Source organism: Paroedura picta, chromosome 1 (genome assembly GCF_049243985.1).
Source record: "Paroedura picta isolate Pp20150507F chromosome 1, Ppicta_v3.0, whole genome shotgun sequence".
In the NCBI taxonomy this organism is placed as follows: Eukaryota; Metazoa; Chordata; class Lepidosauria; order Squamata; family Gekkonidae; genus Paroedura; species Paroedura picta.
The window spans coordinates 12,963,777-12,991,168 of record NC_135369.1 but is presented as its reverse complement, the minus strand read 5'-3'; the positions used below and the strand labels follow the sequence as shown (position 1 = coordinate 12,991,168).

General features: G+C 52.1%; 1 protein-coding gene across 2 annotated transcripts in view; it reads right to left on the bottom strand.

Moving 5' to 3' along the window:
• Positions 1-27,392, bottom strand: part of EFNA3 (ephrin A3) — a 68,208-nt gene that overhangs the window by 4,875 nt on the left and 35,941 nt on the right. For both annotated transcript variants that reach the window (XM_077322174.1, XM_077322164.1), the window contains exons 2-3: positions 3,168-3,457; positions 438-503 (exon numbers count right to left, since the gene is read on the bottom strand). In XM_077322174.1, coding sequence (XP_077178289.1) covers positions 438-503; positions 3,168-3,457 — 356 coding nt within the window. The remainder of the gene's footprint in view (positions 1-437; positions 504-3,167; positions 3,458-27,392) is intronic.

Here is a 27,392-nt window from a genome sequence, read left to right as displayed (position 1 = left end):
GATGCTGTTAGCCCTTTTCATCTCATAGGGGGCATAATTGTAGGATGCACATTTCTTAAATGATAAAGAGGAATCCCCTTGAGGACTAGAAACTTGCTGGAAAGCAATCCACGAAAACAGCAATTCTTGGTATGTTGAATGCGCTGCATGCGGCCAGGCTGCAAGCACAGAAGCGTGGAGCGCGAACGTGCGAGTGGGAAGGCCATGCGCAACTCGGCCCCGCTGCTACGGTACGAGGGGAACAGGGGAGGCCAACCGTCACACTTGGAGGGGTTGTAAGCTCTGGCACCCCTGAGCCTTTTCTCCACTCAAAGCCACGCCTTACCAACGCATGCAATGGGTTCAAGCCATGCACAGAGCCCTCCTGGAGAGGTGGGGGGCATCTCCGGGGCTGGTGCATGCAGCCAAGGGTGGGGAGGAGGGGGGGGGACACTTACTGGAAGCGCAGCAGACGAAGACTCTCATCCGGAGGCACGCTCGGCGGTGGTTGTGCGACGGAGTTGCTGAAAAAGGAACGGAGGAAAAGCTTGTGAAGGAGAAACGGAGGCGCCGAAATTTCGGGGAGATTCGGCGAAGACGAATATTCTCGTAGGCAATTCGCAAGGTCTCCCGAAGCGTGGGGGGGCAGAAGTTGTGGGTAGGGGCGCTTTCTTGTCCCGACACAGGAGGGAGTGCTTATTCCGAGATGGGCAATTTCCACAAATACCAAGGAGGACCCCAAGATGCGGTCTGCGCCTTCCGGAGGAAGGAAGGCAGGCAGACCTTTGCTAAGATGGTACCTGCGGACACCCACGGAGGCATCAACGGGAGACAAAGCACCCGGATTCTTTTTGCTTCTATGGTCTATGCCGATGGAATCGTTTTTAATTAAATCAATTAAAACACATACGGGCAATTGAGTATAATTTCCTGAATCAGGCGTCGGGCCTCGCGGAAAGCTGAACCACAACCCCCCCTCCCGAAGGAATCCACGGGGACGTTCTTGCGCTCAGGCGACGGCCCCGGTCCCACAACGAGGGCCCCTGCCTCGGTTTCCCCCGGGGGTCACCTCCCACCGCCACGAACGGTTCGTCTCTTCCCCAGGCGGGTCCGTTTCACTTGCAATTGCCTAACCTGCTCTGCTTTTGTAAGGCAGGACGTCTTAGCAAATTGATCATTACCGTTTCTTTTCTCTTCTCTGAAGAAAAGGACTTAATCTTTAGTAAAACGTTTAATCTCCCAGTCGGATCTGATTGTATTCATTACAGAACAGCTGCAACCCGAATGCATTTAATAGGAGATTATGCAAAAGAAGCGCGGGACCGGCAGTTGGGTGGGTGCTTTTTTTAACCCAGGGTGGGGGGAGCGAATGTAAAAATGCAAAGCTTTCACTCCACTCCCTTCCCCCCCCCCCCAAAAAAAAACACAACAACAATTTTGCAGCACTTCCATCTTGGAAGGACTGTGGAGATGCAGCCCAGCCTTGGGCCCATTTCTTGGAAGCAGTGCCCCCTGGTGGACTAGAGATGATGCGCCTGCCTGGCTCAGCATGAGGACACCAACAGGGGGGGGCATAGAGGGAGGAGGAGGATAAGGAGGCTGTGGGGGAACAAGAGTGGGAAGACCCGGGTTCAAAGCTCCGCTGGGCCATTTGGTAACCCAATTCACTTCTGCACAGTCCTCAACCCCAGACAGGGTTCTTGTGCGGTTATAACGGGAGAGAGAGACCATGTATAACCATGGGAGGAGGGACAGGAGAAAAAAGAAGAGCTGTTTATTGTTGTACCCTGCTTTTTATTATCCAAAGGTGTCTCAAAACCGCATACAGTCACCTTCCTTTCCTCTCCCCAAAATGGATGCCCTGAGAGGTAGGTGAGGGTGAGAGAGCTCTGAGAGGACTGGGACTGGCCCAAAGTCACCCAGCAGGCTGCATGTGGAGGAGTGGGGAATCTAACTTGGTTCTCCAGATTAGAAGTCACTATACTGTGCTTATTCTAAGTTGGAAATCAACAGAATTTTCCCCCAAAGTGAATGGACTGGGCCTCCCCATGCCATTGAAGAGGTCTATCTTATTAACTGCTGGAGAAATTGAGGGTGACTCCCCCAAAATAAGCAAGTTCACTCACAAACCTGCTTAGTATTTAGTTGCCAATTCCAAGTTGGGAAATTCCTTTTTCTCCAGGGCAACTGAAGATCAGTTGTAATTCTGGGAATTCTGGGAAAGCTCCAGTTCCCACCTGGAAGTTGGCAACCCTTGGAGTACTATCACAACTGCTCTGAAGTGAAACTGTTTGCATTCTCAAGTCCAGATGCACTTTAGAAACCAGCAGTATTTTCAAGGTAGGAGGTGTCTAGAGGTTTAAGGGCCCAAAGGTAGGATGTTTCAAAAGGTTTAAGGCCCCAACAGTATTTTCAAGGTAGGAGGTGTCAAGAGGTTTAAGGGCCCAAAGGTAGGATGTTTCAAAAGGTTTAAGGGCCCAACAATATTTTCAAGGTAGGAGGTGTCTAGAGGTTTAAGGGCCCAAAGGTAGGATGTTTCAAAAGGTTTAAGGGCCCAACAGTATTTTCAAGGTAGGAGGTGTCTAGAGGTTAAAGGGCCCCAAAGTAGGATGTTTCAAAAGGTTTAAGGGGCCAACAGTTATTTCAAGATAGGAGGCTTCAAGAGGTTTAAGGGTTCTTCATCAGACATCTATAACTCTCAAATGTTCCGACCCTGAAAAGCATAACAGTCTCTTAAAATGCTGCCAGATGCGAGTTTCTTCTCCTGGGAACCAGCACAGCTGCCCTCCTGAATCAATCTTCGCATTTTGGCATTATTCTGTTGAGGGTGAGGTCAAGAGTCACTCAGCAACCTTACAATTCTCAGAGCTCGATCAGGGACAGAGATTGGGGGTTTCCGGGCTCGCTCAGCGACTTTGACCCCATGCAGGCTGATCCTGCACTGAGCCGGGGGTTGGACTAGATGGCCTGCAGGGTCCCTTAAACCTCTATGATCCTCGGATCCTACAAATGGCATTCTTGCTAGAAGTGAGCAGGTGACTCACAGTGGACGGTTAGCTCTTCTCTATTCGCACGCCTCCCCAAACAACCAAGCCACTTTTTACACGGCTGTAGGACCGTGAGAAGGGGTTCTTCTGCGGCTTAGGGTTTCCCAGATCTTAAGCAAAGAGGGCAAGCGAATCACTCACAGATGTAGTAGTACTCATGTCCGGCGTGAAACTCATAGCCGAGGGAGAAGGCGCTGTAGCGCTGGAACTTCTCCGAGAACTTGATGGGGCTGTGCGGGGCATGTGGGCGGTTGCACTCCCAGCGCTTGAATCCTTGGCTGATGTTGCACGTCCGGTAGCCCTCGTGGTTCACCATGTACAGGATGTACTGCTCCATGCGTCCCTCGGGCACCGAGGAGTTGTAGTGTGGGCAGTAGATGTCCAAGTAGTCATTGACGTTCACCTGGACGGTGTAGCCTTCTCGGCGCAAGCTGGAAGGAGAACAAAGAAAGGGTTTCAGGATGAAACAGGAAACAGGTAGGATTTGTCTCTGCCACTGAGGACAAAATTTAGGATGCTTTGGGCTGATCCTGCGTTGAGCAGGGGGTTGGACTAGATGGCCTGTGTGGCCCCTTCCAACTCTATGATTCTGTGATTCTATGATTCTATAAAATGCCCATGTACTCGGCCCATTTCTGAAAACAAGAAGAAGTCATTGACCAAAAGTCCCTTTGGTATTGAGTAGCCACAAGCAAATTCCTTGCATATCTGGGATTAAAGAGAAGGGCTGGTACTCCTGAATCTGGGACTGGCACAAGAAGAAGAAGAAGAAGAAGAAGAGTTGGTTCTTATATGCTGCTTTTCTCTACCACGAGGCTCAAATTGCCTTCCCTTTCCTCTCCCCACAACAGACACCCTGTGGGGTGGGTGAGACTGAGAGAGCCCTGATATCACTGCTCGGTCAGAACAGCTTTATCAGTGCCAAGTTCACCCAGCTGGCTGCATGTGGGGGAGTGGGAAATCAAACCTGGCTCACCAGATTAGAAGTCCACACTCCTAACCACTACAACAAGCTGGCACTACACCAAGAAGTCTAGGCCCCAAATTCGCCCCTGTAAACACAAAGAACGATTAACTTCCAAATGTACACCACCTCAGACGCCACTCCCATCTTATTATCTTTCTCAAGACTTCCCACTGATGAACTGCAGCCCTACCGCGGCGTCCCCACAATCTCCCACCACAGAAATCACTCCCATTACAAACTGCGCCCCATCAACACCAACATTTTGGAGTACTGGAATTAAACCGACCAGTAAACCGGATTATAGCCATTTGGGGCTGTATGACCCATGGCCACTAGAGGCAACAGAACACAATAGATCCACAGAATGAGGCCTTTCCCTAGTCCGGGGATGACCAAACTGTGGCTCTCCTGATGTCAATCTGGCAGGGGCTCCTGGGAATTGTAGTCTATGGACCTCTGGAGAGTCACAGTTTGGCCACCCCTGCTGTAGTCTGTTTGTTCCTTCCTTCTGCTTTGTGGAGATGGATGTGTGGTGAGGAGAATTTCCTCTTCCTTTATGCTCCCTCTCCTTGTGACCTTTCGTTGGGATTCATGAAGCTGCCGTGAATTCTGCCACATTGATACAACCAGCCCGTGACAGAAATGCCCAGCTGTCTGCATAGGTCTCCCAGACAGGGGGTAGCTCACGAGGGTTGTTATGGCTGTTTTAGGGTTGCCACAACTCCTGTAGGTTTGTTAAGAGAAACGGCCTTAATTCCTGTTTTCTCAAATTCTCCCTGAACTCCATCTGTTTCTTTCCCGATCTTGTAGTCAATATGGAGTCAGTTTCTAATCAATTCTGTTTTGCTCAAAGAGAAATTGGAAGAGAGGAAGGGAGGTTCTACAGAAGCCCACTTGCTCAGAGGCAGGCAATGCCTTTCCAGACCTTCCTGTCCTCTTCCTACAGCGCCGCCCTGTGAGGTGTAAAAGAACTGCAAAGGCTGAAGTTACAAAGGGGTGATTTCTCTTCAAAGAGAAATGAAAAGAGAAATTCCTCTTTTAAAAAATTCCTCTTTTAAAAAATTCCTCTTTTAAACACAGGGCCCAGGACAGATCCCTGAGGCACTCTACTTGTCACTCCTCTCCAAGAAGATGATGAACCATTTACAAGCACCCTCTGGGTGCGATCTGTCAACCAGTTCTTGATCCATCTAACAGTAATAGGACCCATACCGTATTTCACCAATTTGCCAATAAGAATATCATGCAGAACCTTATCAAAAGCTTTACTGAAATCAAGGTAAACAATGTCCACAGCATTCCCATGATCTAGCAAGGTAGTATGTTCCTCAAAAAAAGGTAAGTTTAGTCTAACATGACTTGTTCTTGAGAAAGCCATGCCGACTCTTAGTAATTACAGCCATCTGCTCTAGCTGCTCAAGGACCGACTGATGTTTTGCCAGCTATAGACGTCAAGCTGATGGGTTGGTAGTTACCCAGATCCTCCTTTTTTCCCCTTCTTGAAGATGGGGACAACATTTTCCCACCTCCAGTCTTTCTGGCACTTCACCTATTCTCCATGAATTGTCAAAAATAATAGACAGAGGCTCAGAAATTACATCTGCAAGTTCTTTTAGTACCCTGGGACGTAATTCATCTGGCCCAGAAGATATGGTTTCATTTAAAGAAACTAGGTGCTTATGAACTAGCCCACAGTGATCCTGGGCCACAACTCCCATCCCTCACCACGTGAAATGATTTTGCCATGTGCACAAGGCTGGCAACCAGGGTCCTTTCGGCAAGCCTCCTTGGACCAGCCTATTCATTTCAACGGGACTCATGCTCCAAACCCTCCTGTTCTATCCATCTGTTTTTAATTGCTCGAAGGATATGGATTTGGGAGGTGCATGTAGATTTTAACCGCTTCAAAATGTGATTTTTTTTATCATGCACGTTTCAATTTGTTAAGCTACCTGGGCTAGCGGGCAGGCAAGCAAGGACAGAGAGGCAGGATATAAATTTCACAAAATAATAAAAACCCGGCATCCCGCTATTAAACGTGCCCCAAATCACGTCCATATCTCCCCTGAATCCGGCAAGCGGGGGTGAAAAAAACAAAAACAAAAAGAAGGACCAGTAATTTGATTTACAAGTGCTGCAGATAAAATCAGAAGCCTTTTATTTTATTTTCTCTCCCCCGCCCTGTTATCTATCTTCTATGTTATGTTTTAAAATCTTCAATAAAAGTTTTTTTTTTAAGTACCAGTTCTCATATATACGGTTGTGCTGATGCCCCTCCTCCATCTGCAGTTCTCTACTAGGGTTGTATGCTTCGGTGCGGTTCGGCCACCTTGGCGAATACCGAAACCTGAAGCGGCGCTTAGGAGTCCAGCCACCACCCCTCCTCTCCACACCGCGGCACTGGCCGACTCAGGCTTTGGTGATCGCCATGGCGGCCGAACCGTGCCGAACCGTGCCGAACCGCACAAGCCTGTCCCGACAGGCCGACTCTCTCTTTCTCTGGCTGAGTTAGACAGACCAGCACACAAGAACAGCGACTGAAAGCACCTCCAGAAAAGGTTCTGGAACTCAATACCAGGTTCTGGAACTCCCCTCCCCCCAGTCCTGGCTATGGTACTCAGCATTGAAATCCATGCTCCTTCACTTTCTGAGAAACGTTCTAGACCTCATTGTTACACAGATATGCTCGGAAGTATATCTCAAAAGCTATCTTGTAGTTAGTTGTGCAATGTTCTGGACAATGTCCATTTTGATCGTATCTTTGTCGGCTTGGTTTCCTTTTACCACTGACCAGTCCTAGCTTAACTTTTCTTCCCATTGAGTTGGATCGCATGATGTGGCCAAAGGAAGGGAGCCGGAGTTTCGTGACTTTCCCTTCCGGTGAGATATCAGGTTTTATGAGCTCTAGTATTTCCTTGTTTGCGAGTTTTGCCATCCACGCAATCTGCGGAAGCCTTCTCCTGCCCCTGAATTCAAACAAATAAATTCTCCTCCTTCCTGATTTCTGCATCAAACTAATAAGTAAATCAGCCAAACCCTTAAAACATTCTTCAGGCTTAGAGAACCCCCTGAACTGGTGTGACGATGCAGAACAGGGTTGGGGGGCTGAGCCGCGGACACGCCCCCCCAACTCCCCCTTTCCTTCCCCTCCAGGCCCATCATTGGCCATTTTGGGAAGGGTGGGTGGGTCATCATGGCCATATATAGTCCTATCACCCGATAAATTTTTAACAATTTAATATATATATATATATATTAAAATTAATTAATTCCCACCGATTTGAGAAACCTTCCCAGGGCTGTCAAGAAACCCCAGGATTTCACGAAACCCTAGTTGAGAAAGTCTGAACCATTCATTCATTCATTCATTCATTCATTCATTCATTCATTCATTCATTCATTCATTCATTCATTCATTCATTCATTCATTCATTCATTGTATTTATATACCGCCCTCCCCTGAGGCTCAGGGCGGTTTGCAATAAAATGTAGCGAACAATACAAGAAACTGAGTTTTCCAAGAACATATATATAATATGTTATAATAATAATATTAACATTAATAAGTGTAACTGGGTAGCTATAACAGTACAAGCAGGTTCAGGGGCAGAACTAGATCCTGTCTGCTTTGATAGCCCAAGTTAGCCAGAGTTCCTCAGATCCCGGAAGCTAGGAAGAGTCAGGCCTCTTAAGCGCTTGGATGGGAGACTACGGGGAAATTCTGGGATCGTGAGGCAGAGGCAAGCCATGACCAGCCAGCTCTCTCTTGGCATGGAGTCGCCACGAGTCACCTGCGGCAATGTTTTGGGAGATCCAGGTTTGTGTCCTCCCCCCCCCCATGTTCCACAGAAGTTTGCCAGGTTACCCATGGGCTAGCTGCACACGTTCAGCCTCACTTACCCTACCGCGCAGGGTTGTTGTGAGAATATAAAAGAGAGGATAGTGAGGGTTCCCTTGGGGGAGAAATAAATGCCACATTGTGAAGGGACAGGAGGCCTTTGAATCTACGGCAGCATTTTACGGAGGGGTGTATTTTTTTTTGTAGAGGACAGCGGTGAGACCTTCTGCCAAACGGCGCACCCACCCAGCGGCGGCGCCGAAAGGGTCAGCGCGAGGCGCGATCCATTGTGCTTTGTGGGTGTTCGGCCTGATTTAACGTCGCAAATTAGAAGGGTTCCCAGGGGAAGTGGGAGAGGTGGGAGTTCAGGATCCCCCGAGGGGCAGGAATCACCTCTCACCCTGCCTGGAGACATGGCTGCCTCTTATTCCACGCTGCTCCGAGCTGCATCCTGAAAAGCAAACAGTTCTTGGCTTCCTTGTCTTCCAGCAGACACACACACACACACACACACACACACATGCCCGGCCTTCCCACGGTGTGCCACCCCCCTCCGCCTCCCCACAGGTCACCCACAACACAAGCGAGCCGAACGCCACCGGGCGTCTGGGCTGCCACTGATTGACACTTGGCGAGATCGGTGTGGACAGGAACAGTCGTCTCCGGAGAAGCCACAAACTGATGCGACCCGCTGAGGCTGAGGCTGAGGCTCCGAAGACGGAGCCAGCCTGACTTCTGTGCGCCCCGACTCTCCCGCTCCCCTACGACCCTCCCTTCCAGCTGGAACAGGGCTGTCTGTTCATCCCGGGTTAGGGGTGCACCGAGCAAGCTGCAGAAGGGCGGGTCTCCCCGACGCAGAAGGAAGAAAGCAAAGAAGAAGAAGAACACGCGCCAAGGTGATCTTAAGCCGAACCGCAAGAACAGCTCAGTGATGCCAATTGTAAACACTATGCAAATCGAGGATATTTGCATACGTTTCCCCTACCTCCGCCATTTCCCTGGAAGGGTAAAGAGGTCTGCAGGGCAGTTCCTTAGCGATTCCAGCGGTCTTTTGGCTGGGCACTTTCGAAGCCCGATTTAACAGGCACAAGGGCTGGAAAGTTATTTGCTGGCTTCTTCTGTACCCCACCTTCTTAACACCCCTGTAAAGCGGTTTAAGGTGAGATGGTGAAACCTGACCGAGGACACTCAGCAGAATGGGGATTCAAGACTTGATCTCTCAGTCCTCCAGATTGTTCTCAAGATACTTACGGGTGCACAGGCCAAGATAAACCTGGCTACCAGTCCTAAGAAAATCAGAATTTTAAAAAACGGAACTCTAAAAACACCCCAAAACAGTCCATCAGATAAGTCAGATAAGACTAATGGACTTTCTAATGAACTCTACCCAGACACAGGAAACACTTCCTAGTGATCTTTCTAATGAACACTGGAAAAGTGCTCCCTGGTTCCAGTTTGTCTCTTGATGAGGCAGGAATGTAATGCATTACACCCCTCACCCGAGAAATGAATAACATGTCCAGCAGTTGTTCACACACTCCACACTTTGGCACAGAGATTCCTATCTTGCTGTGTCCTACCTCTTAAAGTGCCAGCCAAAATTACTGGCGAAATGTCAGTGACTAAAACTACATGGCCAGGGCCATGCAGCTCAAAAAACCCACAACAGCTAGTCGATTCTTTGCCTGTTCTCGGGAGGCAGAAGAAGGGAATCTCCTCCCATGAAGGCGTGGCCAAACTGTGGCTCCCCAGGTGCTCGTGGACTACAATTCCCATGACCCCTTGCAAGTGCTGGCAGGGGCTCATGGGAATTGTAGTCCATGGGCATCTGGAGGGCCGCAGTTTGACTACTCCTGGACTCTTCCGGCTCTTTCACATCACCCACAACCTGGTCCTTTAAGCTAGAGATGCCGGGGATCAAACCGAGAGCCAGTTTGGTGTAGTGGTTAGGGGTGCGGACTTCTAATCTGGCATGCTGGGTTCGATTCTGCGCTCCCCCACATGCAACCAGCTGGGTGACCTTGGGCTCGCCACGGCACTGATAAAACTGTTCTGACGGAGCAGTGATATCAGGGCTCTCTCAGCCTCACCCACCTCACAGGGTGTCTGTTGTGGGGAGAGGAATGGGAAGGCGACTGTAAACCGCTTTGAGCCTCCTTCGGGTAGAGAAAAGTGGCATATAAGAACCAACTCTTCTTCTTCAGTAATCTCAGGGCTCTCTCAGCCTCACCCACCCCACAGGGTGTCTGTTGTGGGGAGAGGAAAGGGAAGGTGATTGGAAGCCATCTTGAGACTCCTTCAGGTAGAGAAAAGTGGCATATAAGAACCAACTCTTCTTCTTCTTCAGTAATCTCAGGGCTCTCTCAGCCTCACCTCCCTTACAGGGTGTCCGTTGTGGGGAGAGGAAAGGGAAGGCGACTGTAAGCTGCTTTGAGCCTCCTTCGGGTAGGGAAAAGCGGCATATAAGAACCAACTCTTCTTCTTCTTCTTAATACGAACACACATGAAACTTCTTTCTACTGAGTCAGATCCTTGGTCCATCTAGTCCAGCATTGTCTGCTCAGGCTGGCAGCAGCTCTCCAGGCAGAGGGTCTTTCCCATCACCTACTGTCTGGTCCTTTCAAGTGGAGATGCCAGGGACTGAACCTGGGGCCTTCTGCCTGCAAAACATATGTCGTATCACTGAGCCACAGCCCCATCCTTAATAAGGCAAGTGGGATTTCTGCCCTTGGCCAAGTGCCGAGATGCTCAGGCAGGAGATCTGGGTGATGCCAAGGCGTCCGTCCGGGGACTGATGCCACCTAAGCCATGCCAAATCCCCACTGCTGCTTCCAGAGGCGCTAATTGCATCCCACTGGGCAATTAAGACGGCCTTGCTAACGAGGGGGGGGGCTCCCTGGGGAGGTGGCAGAGAGCAGGCTGCAGGCACAGGGGGTCACGGAGGAGGGAGGGGTGCCGGCCGATTCTGCGAGGGGCAGAGCAGAAAAAGAGCGAACGAGCCAGCCAGCCAGCGACTCCTGCCCCTTTTCTTCCTCTTTAAAGGCAAAAAAATAAAAAAATAAAAAAATAGGCCTGCTGTTAAACATCCAATTAAATCGACTACGCGTAGCACAAAATGAACTCCAGAGAGGCGACAGAAAAATCTGTCTGGTTTTCCTTCCACAAATCAGTCTCGTCTCAGGGCAAAAACCAAGCCAGGCAGGGAAAGCTGCAATCCGGTGGCCTTAATTTTTTTGTGGTTCGGGTTTTTGTTTTTGTTTTGGGGGGGGGGGGATTAAAAAACATCTCCCTGCTCTCCAACGGGAACCGCGGGGAAGAGGAGATTTAAAAGACGCTGTTTTCCCCCATTGAAATCGGCTTTCCGGGGAGATTCTCAGCCCCAGTGGGGGAATGAAAGGCAGGTATAATGCAAGTACTTATTATTTTCCTCTAATAATCACTCAGGGGAGCTGATTTCTATCAGGGGGGGGGAAACGGAGTGGGGGAAGGAGGACAGGTGAAACTGTAGCCTATGATCCAAACAGAGGCTCCCCGAAGATGCTCTTTAATCTTAAAAATACATCAAGGGATCCCCCTCCCCCACCGACAAGACTCTTTGTGACAATTAGGCTTGCATTTTCTTCAGCGGAGAAGGGAGATGGGGAACTGGCTGAATGTTCCACTGCCCCCCTCCTCAATTCCCTGCACACAGAAAACTAGTTTGGGAAAAGAGACCTCATTTTCTTCCAACCGTGCTGGATTTCTAGGGGCAGGGAATCTGCCCCTTTTGTACGGAGGAGCAGGCAATGGTGCCAGCCCCCACCTAGAGTCCAAAGTGGTACGGTCCAGAGACAGGTTGGCCGCTTCAGAATGGACGAAACCACCTGTGTGGTTAGGTTGCCAATCTCCAGGTATGGGCATCATCATCATCATCATCATTATTTTTACTATTGTTATTAGTAGTCTTATTATATTTCAAGACCACCCTCCCGAAACTGGCTCAGGGCTGTGTATGTATACAAATTATCAATAACAACAGTTAAAAAACCAACAATAAAACACTGATAACAATCCGACAATTTAAAACCTATTAGCAGCTTAGCCGCATCTAATTAACAGCATCGATTATGGCCTTGCCACTCAGAACCTGGCCGCTGCCAGCAGGTGGATCCATCCCAAGGTGGATGTCTCTTTGGGGGGAGGGGGGGTCAACTGATCTCCAGGTGAGAGGGATCGATCCACCCGGGCAAACGTGGCAGGTGAACACACACTAAATGCCACACTTCTGACCCGTCAAAATCCACTTTCAGGCATGAAAGTGCCCGCTGGCATTATCCCTCAATGAATCCTAGAGTTGGAAGGGGGTCCTAAAGGCCATCTAGTCCAACCCCCTGCCCAAGGCAGGATCAGCCGAACACCCCTCCCCTGAAGTCCCTCTCCTACTCAAGCCCTGTCCTCCCCAGGACCCCCCCCCCCAAATCTTCAGATATTTCCCAGCTCAGAGCTGGCAACCCTAAACGTGGTGCCTGTGGTTATTATGAAGGTCACCAACACTTTGACCCACTAAGGACTGGGAGAGATCTGGTTGGCTGGGCCATTTCGGGGGCTGCTGCAGCTCCAGCCTTGGTCTTATTTTCTTTCTCACTCGTCTTTCCAAGGATTCTTTTTTAACGCCTCTTCTTGAGCTACTTCTGCGTACGACCCTGCCCCCCAACGGTAGCCATTTTGTGGCTGGCTCTGCCTCCTCTTGGCAGCCATTTTGTGGTCGAACCGCAAAGGCTCGAAATGCTTGGGGGACGACGACCCCAAAGTAGGCCTTCAGAAGAAAATGGGAGAAATCAAGCCACCCAATAATAGGGGCGGTTCAATCGTCCGCCTCCTCTTTCCTTGCCGAAAAAGGGCCGAGGATGAGGGAAACGGAAAGATCTGCTTGAATGGCCCCCTGGCCAGGGAGAGGGTAGTTGAAAGGGGGACATCCTAAGAGCCGGAAAACCTAGATCAGAGGTGGCCAAACAGTGGCCCTCCAGATGTCAGTGGACTACAATTCCCATGAGCCCCTGCCAGCACATGCTGGCAGGGGCTCATGGGAATTGTAGTCCATGGACATCTGGAGATCTATGGCTTGGCCACCCCTGCTGTAGGCTGTTCAAGGCAAGAGACATTCAGATTAGTCCTTAGAGGCCCACAATCCAAGTGCTAACTAGGGATGACCTTGCTCAGCTTCCGAAATTTGACTCGACTGGGCCCGCCCGGGAGATCCAGGTCAGGGATTCATACTGTCCACCTCTGGGACCTGGATGCCGATTTGAAACGGCTGCCTGTTTTTCTTCATAGCACTTCTGGGAAAGAGCCTGGCCTTCCTCCCTGGTGGAACTGGTCTTGCCAAATCTTGGTTCATATCATGTTTGGGTGTGAAACAGGCTTGCAGACAGACTTCTCAGATCCTGTCCTGCCTCAGTGGACCCTTGATTTATCACAGGGGTAGTCAAACTGCGGCCCTCCAGATGTCCGTGGACTACAATTCCCAGGAGCCCCTGCCAGCGAATGCTGGCAGGGGCTCCTGGGAATTGTAGTCCACGGACATCTGGAGGGCCGCAGTTTTGACTACCCCTGGTTTATCACCTTCACTCTGTCCAGACAACTCTGAGGCAATAGCACATAGAATCACAGAGCTGGAAGGGGCCAACCAGGCCATCTGGTCCAACCCCCTGCTCAGTGCAGGATCAGCCCTAAGCATCCAAGATAAGGAACTGTCCAGCCGCTGCTTGAAGACCGCCAGTGAGGGGGAGCTCCCCACCTCCTTAGGCGGTTGATTCCACTGCTGAACTATGCAGACTGTGAATTTTTGGTTCCAGTAAGTTCCTACACGTCATTTAAACTCATTCCTGCATGTCCTCTCCTCCCTTGCCAACGGGAACCTTTCCCTGCCGTGATAACCTTTCAAATACTCAAAGAGAGCCATCCTGTCCCTTCTCAACCTCCTCTTCTCCAGGCTGAACAGGCCCAAGTTCCTAAGGGCTTCCTCATTAGGGTCCCCCGGCCACAGATCATTCCCATCGGTCTCCTCTGAGCCCCCTCAATTTTATCCACTTTTTGATGTGAGGCCTCCAGAACTGCACACGGGACTCCAGGCACGCTCTGACCAGTGCGCTAGACAGTGGGACTAAGATATCTATGTCTGCTTTTGTATGTCCTCCGCAACCACAGTTAAGCCTAACTTTGGTTTGTTCGGATCTGTGAAATCAAGATCTGGAACCACAGTTAAGCCTAACTGTGGTTCCAGATCTTGATTTGACAGATCCGAACAAACCAAAGTTCGGAGAGCAACTCAGATTTAAATAATCATAACTGGTTTAATCAAAAAAACAGTTGCACATTGTTTGAATTAAAGAACATAAGAGAAGCCATGTTGGATCATCCAGTGTAACATTCTGTGTCACACAGTGGTCAAAACCCAGGGGCCATCAGGAGGTCCCCCAGTGAAGCCAGAACTCCGGATGCCCTCCCACCGTGGCCCCCCAAGTACCAAGAAGACAGAGCACCCCTGCCCCACACAGTGTATCCCATCTACTCTTTGTGACAAACAGCTACTGATGGATTTCTGCTCCAGATGTTTATCCAAGCTCTGTATGCTTGTGGTCACCCCTTCTTGCACCAGCGATTTCCACATGTTAATTACTCTTTGGGTGAAGAAGTACCTCCTTGCACAAGAGTTGAGTGGAACTTCCACATTCAGAAGCAGTCTACCTCAGAATGCCAGTTGCAAAGGGTGAGCAACATGGGGGAGGCAGACAATTTCGCAACCTGTTACGAGCTTCCAAGCTGACCTCAGAGGATATCGGGGTTCAGGGATCTTGGATATGATCCTACAGCGGTGTTTCCACCCCTTTGTTTTCCACAGGGGCCCTTAATGTGGCATTTCAAGAGCCAGAATGATTTTTGGTTCCTCAAAACCTGCCCAAAATTAGTCCTAAGCCTTCTGATCTCTGGAAACCAGCTGGTTTCGGCCTCACAACCCGCCCCGATTCTGACGAGGAAAAGTGAGGCTTGCGGCCTGCGGCTCAGCCTCTCAGGAAGAGCCAAAGACGGATGCGCAACAGAGAGGCGGGCCGCCGCCCCCCTCCCTGCTCCACCACCCTTGGCAGCTAATCCTGTTACCCGCTAATGCCGTAAAAAGGGTGCCCCCCAGGAGGCTCCGTTATGCTGATCTCCAGCCACAAGTCCCCTCGGATGTGCCTGGGGGAGCCCTCGGAGGAGCCTAATCCTGCCTGATTGGGAGGCTGCCTCTGATAATCCTGACAGGCCGCCGCGCCGCGTGCTGACCCCCCTGATCCGCCAATTAATTACCGCCCGTTTCCATGCTGCAGCAGGAAGAGATGTGCCGAACATAAAGGCAGGACGGATCCCCCGGCGCTGCTGAGCGGCAGCGGACGAAACTGGAGCTAGCCGAAGGAGACGACTTATCACCTGAACAGGGGAACCGGCACCCCTTCCCTGCCTGGCTCTGTGAGCCCGAGGAGAAGAAGAGGAGGAGCTTGTATTTATACTCCACTTTTCACGACCCAGAGGAGTCTCAGTGGCTTACAACTGCCTTCCCTTCCTAGAATCATAGAGCCGGAAGGGACCTCAATGATCATCTAGTCCGACCCCCTGAACAATGCAGGAAACTCACAACTACCTGTCCGCTCACCGTGAACCCAATTTCATACCCAGATGATTCCGCCCCTCCGCAAAACCAGAATCCCTGGCAAGCCTGGCCTGGAAGAAATACTCCATCCACAACAGATGCCCTGTGAGGTAGTCTGTGTGACAACCAGGCCAGGTCAGCTGATATAATGGCCGAAATCACGCAGAACGTGGTTGGGAATGCGTGGCCACAAGTGACAGTGAAAACATATACAAATCCCTGCACAATGCAGGCTTGTGGCAGGGGAGGAGCTTTTGTGAAGCTTCAGGCATCCGAAGAAGTGAGCAGTGACTCCCGAAAGCCACAAATTTGGTTAGTTTTGAAGGTGCTGAAGAAGAAGCAGAGCTGGTTCTTATATGCCGCTTTTCTCTACCCGAAGGAGTCTCAAAGCGGCTTACAATCGCCTTCCCTTTCCTCTCCCCACAACAGACACCCTGTGAGGTGGGTGAGGCCGAGAGAGCCCTGAGATTACTGATGTGTCAGAACAGCTTTCTCAGTGCTGTGGTGAACCCAAGATCACCCAGCTGGCTGCATGTGGCAGAATCAAACCCAGCATGCCAGATTAGAAGTCCACACTCCTAACCACCAAAGGTGCTGGACTCTGTTCCGCTGCTGCAGAAGACAAACACGGAGGCCCATCTTGATCTACCTGAAGAAGGGAGCCTTGACTCACGAAAGCTCTTCCCCGGCCACAAATTTGGTTTGTCTTGAAGACGCCGCTGGACTCTTACTCTTTTCTTCTGGGCAGACAGACTCACACAGACCCTCTCGTCTTGAACATGCGCCTGGCCTCCCTTTCAGTGCGTGCTCAGTAATCCCCACCGGACAGGCAACATGCGTACACCTGAACATGGACCTGAAACAGCACATTTATCCAGGCATCACTCCTCCCTTTGATTTGTAACATGAACACCCGTTGGCCCTTCCGTATAAACCAGGTGCCTACATGCGGGATGCATATGTGCTCCCCATAACAGAAGCACGACAGATGGTGGTAGCAGGATTGGCAGAGCCTCTCTGAAGCCTTTCAGGCGTCCCTTGGTCGATGAGCTCTGAATTCTGGACACCAGCCATGCCAGGTAGGCCGGTATTCCTTATCTCCATGTGGTGGACCGTGATAGGCGTGTGCTGAGGCAGGAAAGGGAAGCCCTTGACTAGATTACTGGTCGGGATGCCATTTCCGTCTTACCCTGCCCACGACTTTCACCACAAAGCTTTGCGGGTCATTCTGAAATATGCTGATGGGCCATAGCTGTCTCATTGCGCAGCCATCCCATGTGCCAAGATCCCCGGGCGGGGGGGGGGCAATTTTACACAGACACACATATGCGCACACCATGATCTCGATGCGGCCTCTTACTCTGTCACTGCGTTTTCCAAAAGTTCCAGCCACGCAAACACAATGTCTGCTCACACCTCTCTGCGAAGAATTCTTCCCCGGGCGACAACCAGCCTGTCTCTCCTGCTTCCCTTCACGCAACGGAAAGACCCACGCTGGGATCAGCGTGCCAGAAAAATCGGGAGGCTGAACGGGAGGGGTTGCCAACTTCGGTGGGGGAAATGTACGGAGATTTCAGGGCAGAGTCCGGCCAGAAGAGAGGGAGGGAGGCCGTTCAATAAGAAGAAGAGTTGGATCTTATAGGCTGCTTTTCTCTACCAGAAAGAGTCTCAAAGTGGCTTAAACTCGCCTTCCCTTTCCTCTCCCCACAACAGACACCCTGTGAGGTGGGTGAGGCTGAGAGAGCCCTGAGATTACTGAAGAAGAAGAAGAAGAAGCAGAGTTGGTTCTTATATGCCGCTTTTCTCTACCCGAAGAAGTCTCAAAGCGGCTTACAGTCGCCTTCCCTTTCCTCTCCCCACAACAGACACCTTGTGAGGTGGGTGAGGCTGAGAGAGCCCTGAGATTACTGAAGAAGAAGAAGAAGAAGCAGAGTTGGTTCTTATATGCCGCTTTTCTCTACCCGAAGAAGTCTCAAAGCGGCTTACAGTCGCCTTCCCTTTCCTCTCCCCACAACAGACACCCTGTGAGGTGGGTGAGGCTGAGAGAGTCCTGAGATTACTGAAGGAGAAGAAGAAGAAGCAGAGTTGGTTCTTATATGCCGCTTTTCTCTACCCGAAGAAGTCTCAAAGCGGCTTACAGTCGCCTTCCCTTTCCTCTCCCCACAACAGACACCCTGTGGGGTGGGTGAGGCTGAGAGAGCCCTGAGATTCCTGCTCGGTCAGAACAGCTCTCTCAGTTCCTTGGCAAGCCCAAGGTCACCCGGCTGGCTGCATTTGGGGGAGCGGGGAATCAAACCCGGCTCGCCAGATTAGAAGTTCGCACTCCTAACCACTACACCAAACTGACTCTCAATGAAGACTGATCTCTGTAGCCGGGAGATGAGTTTTAATTCTCCTAGAACTCCAAGGCCCTGCCCGGAGGAGGGCAATCTAACAGAAGGGATGGGTGGCTGTGCTCAGGGAAGGAAAATATTGTCCTTCTCAAAGGGCTGTCTTCTCAAGGCCTCGTCACAAGCTGACTTCTTCAGCTTATTTGCTTTCCCCCCAACTTAGCAGCGACTGACTGGAGGGACAAGCCAAGTTTGGAAAGGACTTTTTTTTTTGGAGGGGGGGAGGGGGGATTTCACTTTCTGCCAAATGCCCCAAATTCTAGTCTCTGCTGGAGAGGCCCCACAGCTTCTCCCACAACAGCAGTCGAAGAATCCAGGCATCTGTACCGATAAAAATGCATTTATATTTGAGCTGCCCCTCTTCTCCAGGCCTCGTATTTCTTTGGCGATAAAACGCAGCTGTGATTCATTAAAAAGGACAGAGTCCTCCCCCCCCCCTCCGTTCTCCCCCCGCCCCCCAAGACTGCCCGATCTCGTTGCCAAACCAAAGGTCTTTCTCACACAAGCTGAGAAAGCGATAAAAGTTTGCTCGTTTTCTTAAAAGGGGGCTTAGAAACGGGAGGAAATGCCGGCTGGTCAATGGCCTTGGAGCCATGCTAGAATCAGAGCGGATAGGCAGTGTGGGGTAGTGGTTGGGATGCTAGGGTCCACAAGACTCGGGTTCAAATCCATCCTTCTGCCTAACTGGGTCACCTCTGGCCAGTCACCCCACTTTCTAGGGTTTGCCAACTCTGTTAGGAAACCCCTTGAGATTTGGGGGCTTGGACTAGGGAAGGGGAAACGGATCTTTGTCGCCTGGAGACCAAGATGCAATACCAAAATATCTCCAGGCAGCAGCTGGAGGTAGGCAACCTGACTCCTCTCTGCCTGCCCGACCCCACAAGGCCACAGCGAGGAGAATACAGGGATGGGGGAACGTCCAAGTATGCCGCTCAGAGGTTGTCAGAGAAGGGCGGGATGAAGAGGGAGAAAGAGGGAGGAAGAGACCGAGCGGCCATGACGGTAAAGGGGCAGCACTCTGCATATGCTCAGAGATGCTTCTGCTTTCTTGCAGCAAAAGCACACACAGGAAGGAATTATTTTGAATTTGAATTGGAAGGAAGGAAGGAAGGAAGGAAGGAAGGAAGGAAGGAAGGAAGGAAGGAAGGAAGGAAGGAAGGAAGGAAGGAAGGAAGGAAGGAAGGAAGGAAGGAAGGAAGGAAGGAAGGAAGGAAGGAAGGAAGGAAGGAAGGAATGTCCAGAATAGTGGAAGGAAGGAAGGAAGGAAGGAAGGAAGGAAGGAAGGAAGGAAGGAAGGATGCAATGTCCAGAATAGTGGAAGGAAGGAAGGAAGGAAGGTTGTTGCTTTAGGATGCTCAGGGCTGATCCTGCATTGAGCAGGGGGTTGGACTAGATGGCCTGTGTGGCCCCTTCCAACTCTAGGATTCTATGATTCTCTGGCCACCCAATGCCCTCGTTCAGCTCCATGGCTGCTCTGGGAGAGGCAGGACGGGCACGGAGCCAGAGGACAGCCACGGGGAAGGTGTGAGATGCAGCCTGGCCAATCCCAAGCGGAACCTGGACGCCTTTCAGCTGCCTTTGAAGTGGTAGGAAAAAGCAGCAATTTAGGAGAAGGGAGGGCCGAGCCGGCAAGGGAGGGGCGCCTGTTCTTTCCACCACAGCAGAGGGGCGAGGAAACCCACAATTAATCCAGACAAGGCAATCTGGCCTGCCCTATACCCACCCAGAGCCCAGCCCTGCCACGATGCCAACAGCACGCCCCAAGAAGCGACCGGATTTGAGCACCGGGGCTCCGATCTACCCGCAAGTCACACCTGGGATAACCCCAGGCTTTCATGCGCCCGACAGGCTCAGCCCTGTCCAGAGGAGTCAGAGAAACCCTCCAGAGTGTTGCATGCGCTCGATGCGAGCCCATTGGTCCGCCTGGCCGAGACGCAGCGGCTAGCTCTCTGGCCACAGGGAAAGAACGGGATTTCTCAGTGTCTGGGTGCTCAATGCACCAGAAATCACGGTGCAAGGAAGCCCTGAACGATCCATTCGTACACGGCCAACATGTTTATGAAAGCACCGTATTCTGTTTTATTCGAATTTAAGTGAGAGAGAGAATAAAATAGAAGTGGGACGGGGACTAGCGCATTGAACCCCGCTGCAGGGCGTGCATAAGCCGAACCTGCAGCTAGGTGCTTGGATCTGCCCGGTTCTGGACCCCAGCCCCCCTGCCAGTTTGGCAGCAAAATTAGGAGGTTCCAGGAAAGATGCTCAAGTTCCTTAATTAGTGGTGCGTGTTTGTGTTTGTGTGTGTGTCGGACTGGGAGCTTAACACTTACCCTTCCACTGTTTGCTTGACCAACAACCCCCCCCCCCCCGCTGCTTTTAGCTTCAGCAGGGAAAGCCAGTTGACAGGCGCCCAAATTACCCCAAATTCCCCCCCATCGGGCCTTGAAGCAGGGTGCTTTGAGCAAGAAAGCAGCAGAAGGTGCAAAAAGAGGGAAGCTCAGTTTCCCACGGCAAGGCCCCGATCCGAACAACGCTCCGCCTTTGCTCCAGGATCGCTGCCTGGCTCCTTTGGTGCTCCTGTCGCAGAATTCACCTTGAGCCAAGAGGAAAGCCGGGGCATAAATATTTTAATGAAATAAATAAAATTCCCGCTACGGCCACAGTCGGGGTCCTGCATTCCAATCAGTCCGCATTCTGTTTGAGCAATCGGCGGCCAAAGCCGTTTAAAATTAACTTCATTTCGAACGGCGGTCTTCGTGTGCGTGCGTCCCCTGTGGCAGGCAGTGCCTGAAATGGGATTTGGAAAGATCTCTTTACAGGATTTCGCAAATTCCCACCTTCCCTGGAGGTGTCGGAGACAGGTGGGGGGCTGGGCTCGGCTTAGCGGGGGACCCGCCTAGCAAGACTGTTGTGTGCAAACTTCGCACCCAGATCCCAGGACTCAAAGCGCCGCTGCTGAAGCGGGGCCCCTGGCTCTCAATGTTTTTCCCCAGCCGAGAGCGCTGACTCCCTTCCCGCCCACCCTCGAGTCTTCGGGGAAGGAATGTGCAGGCAGAAATCCAACAGGGGCAGCCCTCTCCCCCCTCCGGTGGGCAAACCTCACCCCAATGGTCAGTCTGCCACCCTACGGTTACTGACCCCGGCAGAGGTGGCGAAACCAACCCCGGCGGTCGCCTGAAAGGAGCCAGTTGCAAAATTCTACTTAGTGCAAGAGACAACAACAAGCGAGGCTGAACTCTAGACGCTCAAGCAGAAGGACCCACGAGGGACACTGGCCTTCCTGGGGCCCTATTAGAGTCGCAGGCAGCCTGGTAAACACTTGCGATAACAAACTGAAGGGTTGGAGAAGAGCAAGCCGAGTTCTCAGGGGGCCGACGGGGCTGAGCTGAACATTAAAGAAAAGGGAGGCTCGGGCGGTTATGATTTTCCCCAAACCTGGCGAGAGGCAGAGCTCCAATCTCATGTAGATTTCGCGAGGACCTCGTCGCTCTCCCCAACAAGATTTTGCCAAGTCCATGCTGAGAAATTCCTGGAGATTTGGGGAGGGAAGGGATCTCAGTGGGGTGCAATGCCACAGAGTGTACCCTCCTGAGATGGGGGGGTGGGGCAGACTGGGGCTCTCCAGATGTCTATGGACTACAATTCCCAAGAGCCCTTGCCAGCACCACACAGGGGATCATGGGAATTGTGGTCCATGGAAATCTGGAGAGACACAGTTTGCCCACCCCTGCTACAGAGCATCTGTTTTCTCCAGAGCTGGACAATCGTCTCCTCCATCCCGGATGAAAAGGGGGAAGGGCTGTGGTGACTTGGGGAAGGTGGATCATGACGAACTCTGCACGGGCCCAGAGGCCCATGTTAAATCCCCCCCCTCCCGGAATCCCCCAAAACAACAGGAAAGGGCACCTCTACTAGGGGAAAGAGCTCAAAGCATTTTTGTTGGTCAGGCTGGATTCTGAACTGGACCGGGGGCTGAGCCTCCCCCCATCCGTTTGGAAGGACGATTACCCCCAGACTATTGCGGCGTCCTCTCCACAATCAACTCCAAACACTTGTGTTGCACAACACGAGAAATCTCACGCCACCCCTGCGAGATAGGGAGCGCTATGAGAGGCTTATCCCAAGAGGCCACACACGCCTCGGTCGTATTTAAATCTCAGCCTTTCTTTGGAGGGTTCAGGGCATTTCGTGCGGCTCGCCAATGTATCCTCTGATGGAGAGGCTGATTCTGTGAAGGTTCAAGGGGTGACAGGTTAGAGTGGATGAGCGACAGGGTTGTGACTTTCCTGCATTCTGCAGGGGGTTGGACTAGATGACCCAGGAGGCCCCTTCCAACTCTAGGATTCTATGATTCTAGGTTAAAACAGCGTTAAAACAGCGACGATACGGAAGCAAAATGTCTGCTACAGATGTTGATAGTATCCCAGAAGCTCAGGATGATTTGGGAGTGGATCAATACTAGGGGAGTGGCCATGCAGGCTCCACCCCCTCTCAGCACAGAAACCACGAGAATACATACTCACGATCAGCTGGCAGGAAGGGAAGCAACAGAAATGACCATTTCCCTAGCAAGTCCGAAGGTAGTCAACCTGTGGTCCTCCAGATGCCCATGGACTACAATTCCCATGAGCCCCTGCCAGCGTCTGCTGGCAGGGGCTCATGGAATTGTAGTCCATGGGCATCTGGAGGACCACAGGTTGACTACCCCTGGCCAAGTCCACTAAGAAAGGCGGGGAAGAGCCACGAACCCCCACAGACACCCTTAGTTGGGAACCCCTCCCCTATAACTACACCTTCCCTTTTCTCCTTCCCCCTGCCAAAATAGTGTCACCTCAAGACAGGCCACTCACATCTGTAACAACATCAGGATCAACCGAGTGGCGATTTCCCCCTGCGGCACTTCGGTCACACTCAGCACCAGGGACACGCACATGTGAGCCACAAAGCAGCTAGACGCCCTTCTGCAAGGGGCTCATGGGCAGGGCACGCCCCCCCCCCCCCCGCCGACAGCAACGGCCCCCACCAGGCCCTGAACCGGTGTGCATAATGTACCATCCGTGCTCAGCTGTCTGGAAGCCGCACGGAGGACACATCGGGCAGCCATAACTCACTCGGCCTCCGTTTTCTGCATTGTGCAGTTTCCTCCCTGACTCTGCAGAGGAGCTGGGGGGGGGGGGGAGATGGAGGCTGGCAAAGCTCTGCTCGGAAGAGACAGCTCAGGCACGGGGAGAAAAATAGCTCCATTACAACCCGACTGTTCTTGGTTCAAGGTTCACCTTGCCTTGAACCCCCCCGTTTTGGCTAGCCAGCCAGCCTCAGTCCCTCCTCCCCTTAGAAAAACAAAGACATCCGCCTGACCTACCTTCCAGGGCTGTCGTTAAGGATCGAAAAGGGAAATGTGTTTTGCCTACGCTCAGGAACGCTCAGGAAAGCGTGAGTCCTTGCCTGGGGACGGGGAGGGGGAGAAGTCTCTCCATAAAACTAGCGTTGGCATGTTAGTCAAGATAAGCAGATCTTCATAATCTGAGAACCAGACAAGGTTTCCAGAGTGGTAAGAGATGGTGTGGGGTCGTGGTGAAGAACGGTGGACTCTAATCTGGAGAAGCGGGTTTGATTCCTCACTCCTCCACATGAAGCCGGCTGGGTGACCTTGGGCCAGATCCAGTTCTCTCAGGACTCTCTCAGCCCCACCTGCCTGTGGTGGGGGAGTGAAGGAAAGGTGATTATAAGGCACTTTGAGACACAGGAGGCCTGCGAGATGACCTTGAGCCAGTCCCAGTTCTCTCAGGATTCTCTCTGCCCCACCTGCCTCACAAGAGGGCTGCTGTGGGGAGAGGAAGGGAATGCGACTGTGAGGCACTCTGAGACACATGAGGCCTGCTGGGTGACCTTGGGCCAGTCCCAGTTCTCTCAGGACTCTCTCAGCCCCATTGGCCTCAGAGAGTGCCTGTTGTGGGGAGAGGAAGGGAAAGCGATTGTCAGCCATTTTGCAACTCCTTAAGGTAGAGAAGGGACGAGGAGTATAAAAAACAACACTTCTTTTATTTCATATTGAGGTACCATTTTTGACAATAGACAAACCTTTCCTACCAGCCACTCTCACAAAGGAATCCTCACGACAACCCTGTAAGGGAGACCGGTGCTGGCATTCCCTTATTTCAGACAGGGGTGGGGCGGGGAATAGCGAGACCAAAAAAGCCATCAGATGAATTGTGGCCAAAGTGACATTCGCACCCAGGTATTCTCTTAAACAAGGAGTAGTCAAACTGCGTTTGCTGGCAGGAGCTCATGGGAATTGTAGTCCATGGACATCTGGAAGGCCGCAGTCTGACCACCCCTCTCTTAAACCATCTTGGTCCCAATCTTGCTGAGATCATCCCGGCCTTCACCTCGTTTCCCCGAGCCCCAAATTATACCCAGTAAGCTCTTTGAGGCAGGAGTGTCAGCTTGTTATTCAAGACGCTGCTGCCATGGGAAATACTGCGAGAGATACTAAAGGAAATGAAGATTCATGGCTGTCGAAATCTAGGATCTCCCTGGGAAAAATCACAGCTTCTGCCTCTTGCACGAACGAGAATCGCCAGTGGAAGGACTTGATAACAAGGGGGCCTCTGAGCATATGCCAAGCGCTTCTCTCTAATCACCGAGCAGCGATTGTCCCAATTAGATGCTCCGGCTTTGGGCTCAGCCTGAGTCCCCCAGTCTGGCTTGCCGGGCCTCATTCTGACCCAGGACTGCGATGTTGGCAGGCCCAATGGAACCAGAGCAGGCCCAATGGAACCAGAGCAGCTTCTAAAGGCCACTGCTAAACGGAGAGTAGCCCCTCTTTTCGCCTTGGTGCCCAGCCGTCCCTCCATGTTAGGGATTATTCGGAAAGGGACTGAGAAGAAATCCTGTAATGTCCCCCCTATAGATCTATAGGGTGGCCTCATTTGGAACGCTGTGTACAATTCTGGTCCCCGTACCTCAAAAAGGACATCGCAGATCTGGAAAAAGGACAGAGGAAGGCATCCAAGTTTGTTGTTGTTGTTTCTGTTTTTATTATTATTATATTTCTAGCCCGCCACTCCCATAAGGCTCGTGGCGGGTTACAACACGTATAAAATCCCCGATAAAAAAAACCCTAATACATTAAAACAGGGGTAGTCAAACTGCGGCCCTCCAGATGTCCATGGACTACAATTCCCAGGAGCCCCTGCCAGCGAATGCTGGCAGGGGCTCCTGGGAATTGTAGTCCATGGACATCTGGAGGGCCGCAGTTTGACTACCCCTGCATTAAAAGATCAACGCAGCCCCAAGCGGTGGCAGAACTTACACAACCTAACCCAACCCGCTCATATCCTAGAGGGCAAGGAGTCGATGGTCACGGAAGAGCTCCGTTTTACAGACCCTGCGGAGAGCTGGTAATTCCCGCACGGATGACTAGGGAGTTGGAGTACCTCCCCTGTAAGGAAAGGCTGAAGACTCAGGGAGACGATAAAGGTTTATAAAATTCCACAATGGGTAAAGAGAGTTGGCAGAGAGAACTTTTACTCCCTCTCTCAAAAGATTAGGCATCCAATGCAGCTCATGGGCTCTCGGTTCACGATGGACAAAAGGAAAGCCTGCTTCACCCAGAGAGCGATTAAAAGGTGGAATTTGCTGCCAGGCAATCTAGCGATGGCTACAGGAATAAACACACTTAAAAAGGGGCTAGAGAGATTGTTAGAGGGTAAGTCTATCAGTGGCCGTTAAGCATGGCGGCTGAGGAGAACCTCCATATTCAGAGACACTAAACCTCTGAATCCCAGGGGAAGGAGGCAAGAACAAGAGAAGGCCTCAGCCTCCGTGCCTTGTTTATCGACTCTCCAATGGGTCAGCCACTATGCTGGACGGGATGGACCACTAGTCTGATCCGGCAGGGCTCTTCTGATGCTCTGATGTTCGTCATTGAGTGGCAGCTGCTTCTGCTGGTGGGGAGGGGGAAGCAGTGGAAGAAATCAGCCCCCTCTCCCCAGAAAACAGGCCTATCCAGGAGGCCTCCCCAGCCACCCCAGTCCTCCGCTGCAGGCTGGCACTGGGAGGGTTAAGTGCCAAGGCAGAGCAGAGCCGCATCCCTTCTGCACGACTGAGTTTTTAGAACAGCGCTTTCAGGGTAGTGGCACCTTCCATCATCCTGTCGGAGCTGGGCAGATGGATTTCCCCCCGGTGGAACCGCTACGAGCGCATCCTAGGCACGGCGCCCAGGAGCCCCGGCACTAACCCTGCCCCAGATTACCTGGCAAGCAGCGGCAGCCACGGAGCAGGGAGGGAGGCGTTTGGCGGCCCATCTGCCAGGCGAGATGGGGGACCAGCCTTACGTGGTCGGCGGGGCCGCCTGGCGCGTTCTCTGGCGGTGCAATGGGGGAGACGGAGAGGCAGGCCCGTGCTAGGCCACAGAGGGGTAGATGGGGTGGAGGGCAGAACCCAGAGACGACGTGGGTAAAGATGCCAGGGACCTGTCGAATCCCTGCCGGATTATGGCAACTAGCGCAGTTCGGTTCGGAATTCCATCTCCTGAGGACGGACAATCAAAAGCTTCGAGCAGGTCAGGAGCAAGGCATGCTGGGAATATCCTATCCCACATTTTCAGACGTCAACAGCTGGCGGTCTGAGAGGCAGCACTTCAGAGCCTATGGACCAGTCTTGTCTTTAGAAAAGGGAAACTACAATCCTGGCCTACAGCACAGGGCTGTGTGCATGGTTCTCTACGGGGACTGGAAGGAGCTGTAGTTATGCCTAACATTATCTTTGTTGTCAATTAAGCTGCCCAGCATGGGCAATTAGACTGTCACAGGAGACACGGATCTAGGCTGCTGTTCAGCATAAGAAAAGCTATGCTGGGTCAGACCAGGGAGGGTCCATCCAATCCAGCCTCCTGCCTCACACAGAGGGCATCCAGTCCCAGGGAGGCCGAGGCCTTCCCCTCATAAGGACACAGGAGAGCCTTGCTGGGTCAGACCAGGGAGGGTCCCTCCAGTCCAGCCTCCTGCCTCACCCAGGGGCCAGCCAGTCCCTCTGCAGGGCCAGCAACAGGGCAGGGAGGCCGAGGCCTTCCCCTCATAAGGACACAGGAGAGCCCTGCTGGGTCAGACCAGGGAGGGTCCCTCCAGTCCAGCCTCCTGCCTCACCCAGGGGCCAGCCAGTCCCTCTGCAGGGCCAGCAACAGGGCAGGGAGGCCGAGGCCTTCCCCTCATAAGGACACAGGAGAGCCCTGCTGGGTCAGACCAGGGAGGGTCCATCCAATCCAGCCTCCTGCCTCACACAGGGGCCAACCAGTCCCTCTGGAGGGCCAATAACAGGGCAGGGAGGCCGAGGTCTTCCTCTGAAATTCTCTAGAAGCAGAAGAGCCCACAGAACTGGAGTGAGGCCTGGTTTTCAGCCATTCTCCTTTCTGATACCTGATCCCCAATTCTGTCACTATCCAGAGGGGGGAAATTATCCTGAGATATGGGGTGGGAGGGGTGGTATTACACATATAACATAGCGT